Below are 1,388 nucleotides of genomic sequence, written 5' to 3'. Positions count from 1 at the left end.
CACTCATAGGCTGTGGGAAGATTCAGGTGAACTAATATATGGAAAGTGACAGAGGAGATTCTCAAAGCCCACAGAGGCTATTAGTTGCATTTGAGCTAGGGAGAAGGAAGCGATAGGGAGAGAGGAAGTGCTGGGCAGATCCTTTGTTCACCCAGCAAGTGTTTCTTGAGCACCAACTATGTGCCATGCATGTGCACTGTGGCAGCTCCGAAGGATGAAACGGTGAGCCCAGCAGGGCTCCAAGTGCTTTCTGGAGCATAGTGGGGGAAATGATAAAACAGTGAATTATAATGTGGTCCAGCGCACAGCGGGAAGCTTACAGCAGAGGACCTGGGGACAGAATCAAGGGATGGACATGGCCTCCCTTCCTCTCTTGTCTCCAAAGTGAGCCTGTGGGTTCTCGCCAGCCTGCCCTGGGCTCTGGGTACAGCCTTTTCATGTCCAGAGAGCAGCTCTAGGTTCAGCTCATCACAAGCAGAGAAGTGAGCCCCGTACCTAGGGGTGCACCTGGGCTCTTTCAGAGGGGTCTGCGCATCTCTCCAAGATACCCCCAGTCTCCTCCCTGGCTTGCAGAGGAAGCTCTGTGCCTGGTCCTAATGCCTGCCCTGCCCCCTCCCCCCGGGGGCCTTCTAGCAGCCGGCCTCAGCCCTTGGCATTTGCACACGCTGTTCGCTCAGCCCAAACCTGCATCTGCTGCGCACAACCCCTCTGGTCCAGAGGGATGTCCCTGCCGCTGCCCAGCCCCCACACCTGGCGAAGCTGCTGTCTTGTTCTCCTTTTTATTAGTTTTTTTTTGAGACAGAGTCTCATTATGTAGTTTAGGCTGGCCTCGAATTTGCGGTGATCCTCCTGCCTCTGCCTCCCGCCTGCTGGGGCTACAGGCGTGCGCCATCACACTCGGCCCATGGGTTCTCCTTTTCAGCCTTCTCCCGTCACGAGTCCCGTCTTTCCCACCAGGCCTCTGCACCCGACAAGGACAATGCCCGCAGCGTCCACCCCGGGTCCACCTTGCTGCTTGGTAAGTATCTGCTGGCAGGCACTGCGGGGATGGTGCCTTCGAACTAAGAAGGCTCTGGCGCAAGTAAGTTCTCCGCGCAGCCTGTGCTGGTCACCTCCAAAATCATTCCAAATGCACAACAGAACCAAAGACCAGGGCGAACGTCTCTTTCAAGCTCTCCGCCCGTCCCTTTTCGCTTCTCTTCCGGAGGCGGTGGGGCTAGGAGACCACGGAGCGCGAACCGGCTGCAGGGCAGGGCTTTGCCAAGCCCGCCTGCTCAGGGCAGGGTCGCCAGGTGGGCTCCGCACAGGCCTGGCCCGCCTGCCCGCGGTGCGCGCGAGCCGCCAGCAGAGGGCGCCCGCGAGTCAGGAGCGGTCCTCGAGCAGCCCGC

General features: G+C 59.1%; 1 protein-coding gene across 1 annotated transcript in view; it reads left to right on the top strand.

Moving 5' to 3' along the window:
• The first annotated feature begins 596 nt into the window (after nucleotides 1–596).
• The window catches only part of LOC102006831, a 260,039-nt gene continuing 259,247 nt past the window's right edge, over nucleotides 597–1,388 (top strand). Inside the window, exons 1-2 of the mRNA XM_005391851.1 lie at nucleotides 597–711; nucleotides 923–1,018. Coding sequence (XP_005391908.1) covers nucleotides 597–711; nucleotides 923–1,018 — 211 coding nt within the window. The remainder of the gene's footprint in view (nucleotides 712–922; nucleotides 1,019–1,388) is intronic.

This window comes from Chinchilla lanigera, unplaced genomic scaffold (genome assembly GCF_000276665.1).
Source record: "Chinchilla lanigera isolate Chin_1 unplaced genomic scaffold, ChiLan1.0 scaffold00041, whole genome shotgun sequence".
Taxonomy (NCBI): domain Eukaryota; kingdom Metazoa; phylum Chordata; class Mammalia; order Rodentia; family Chinchillidae; genus Chinchilla; species Chinchilla lanigera.
The sequence above is the reverse complement of the archived record's forward strand: the minus strand, read 5'-3'. Positions and strand labels throughout refer to the sequence as shown.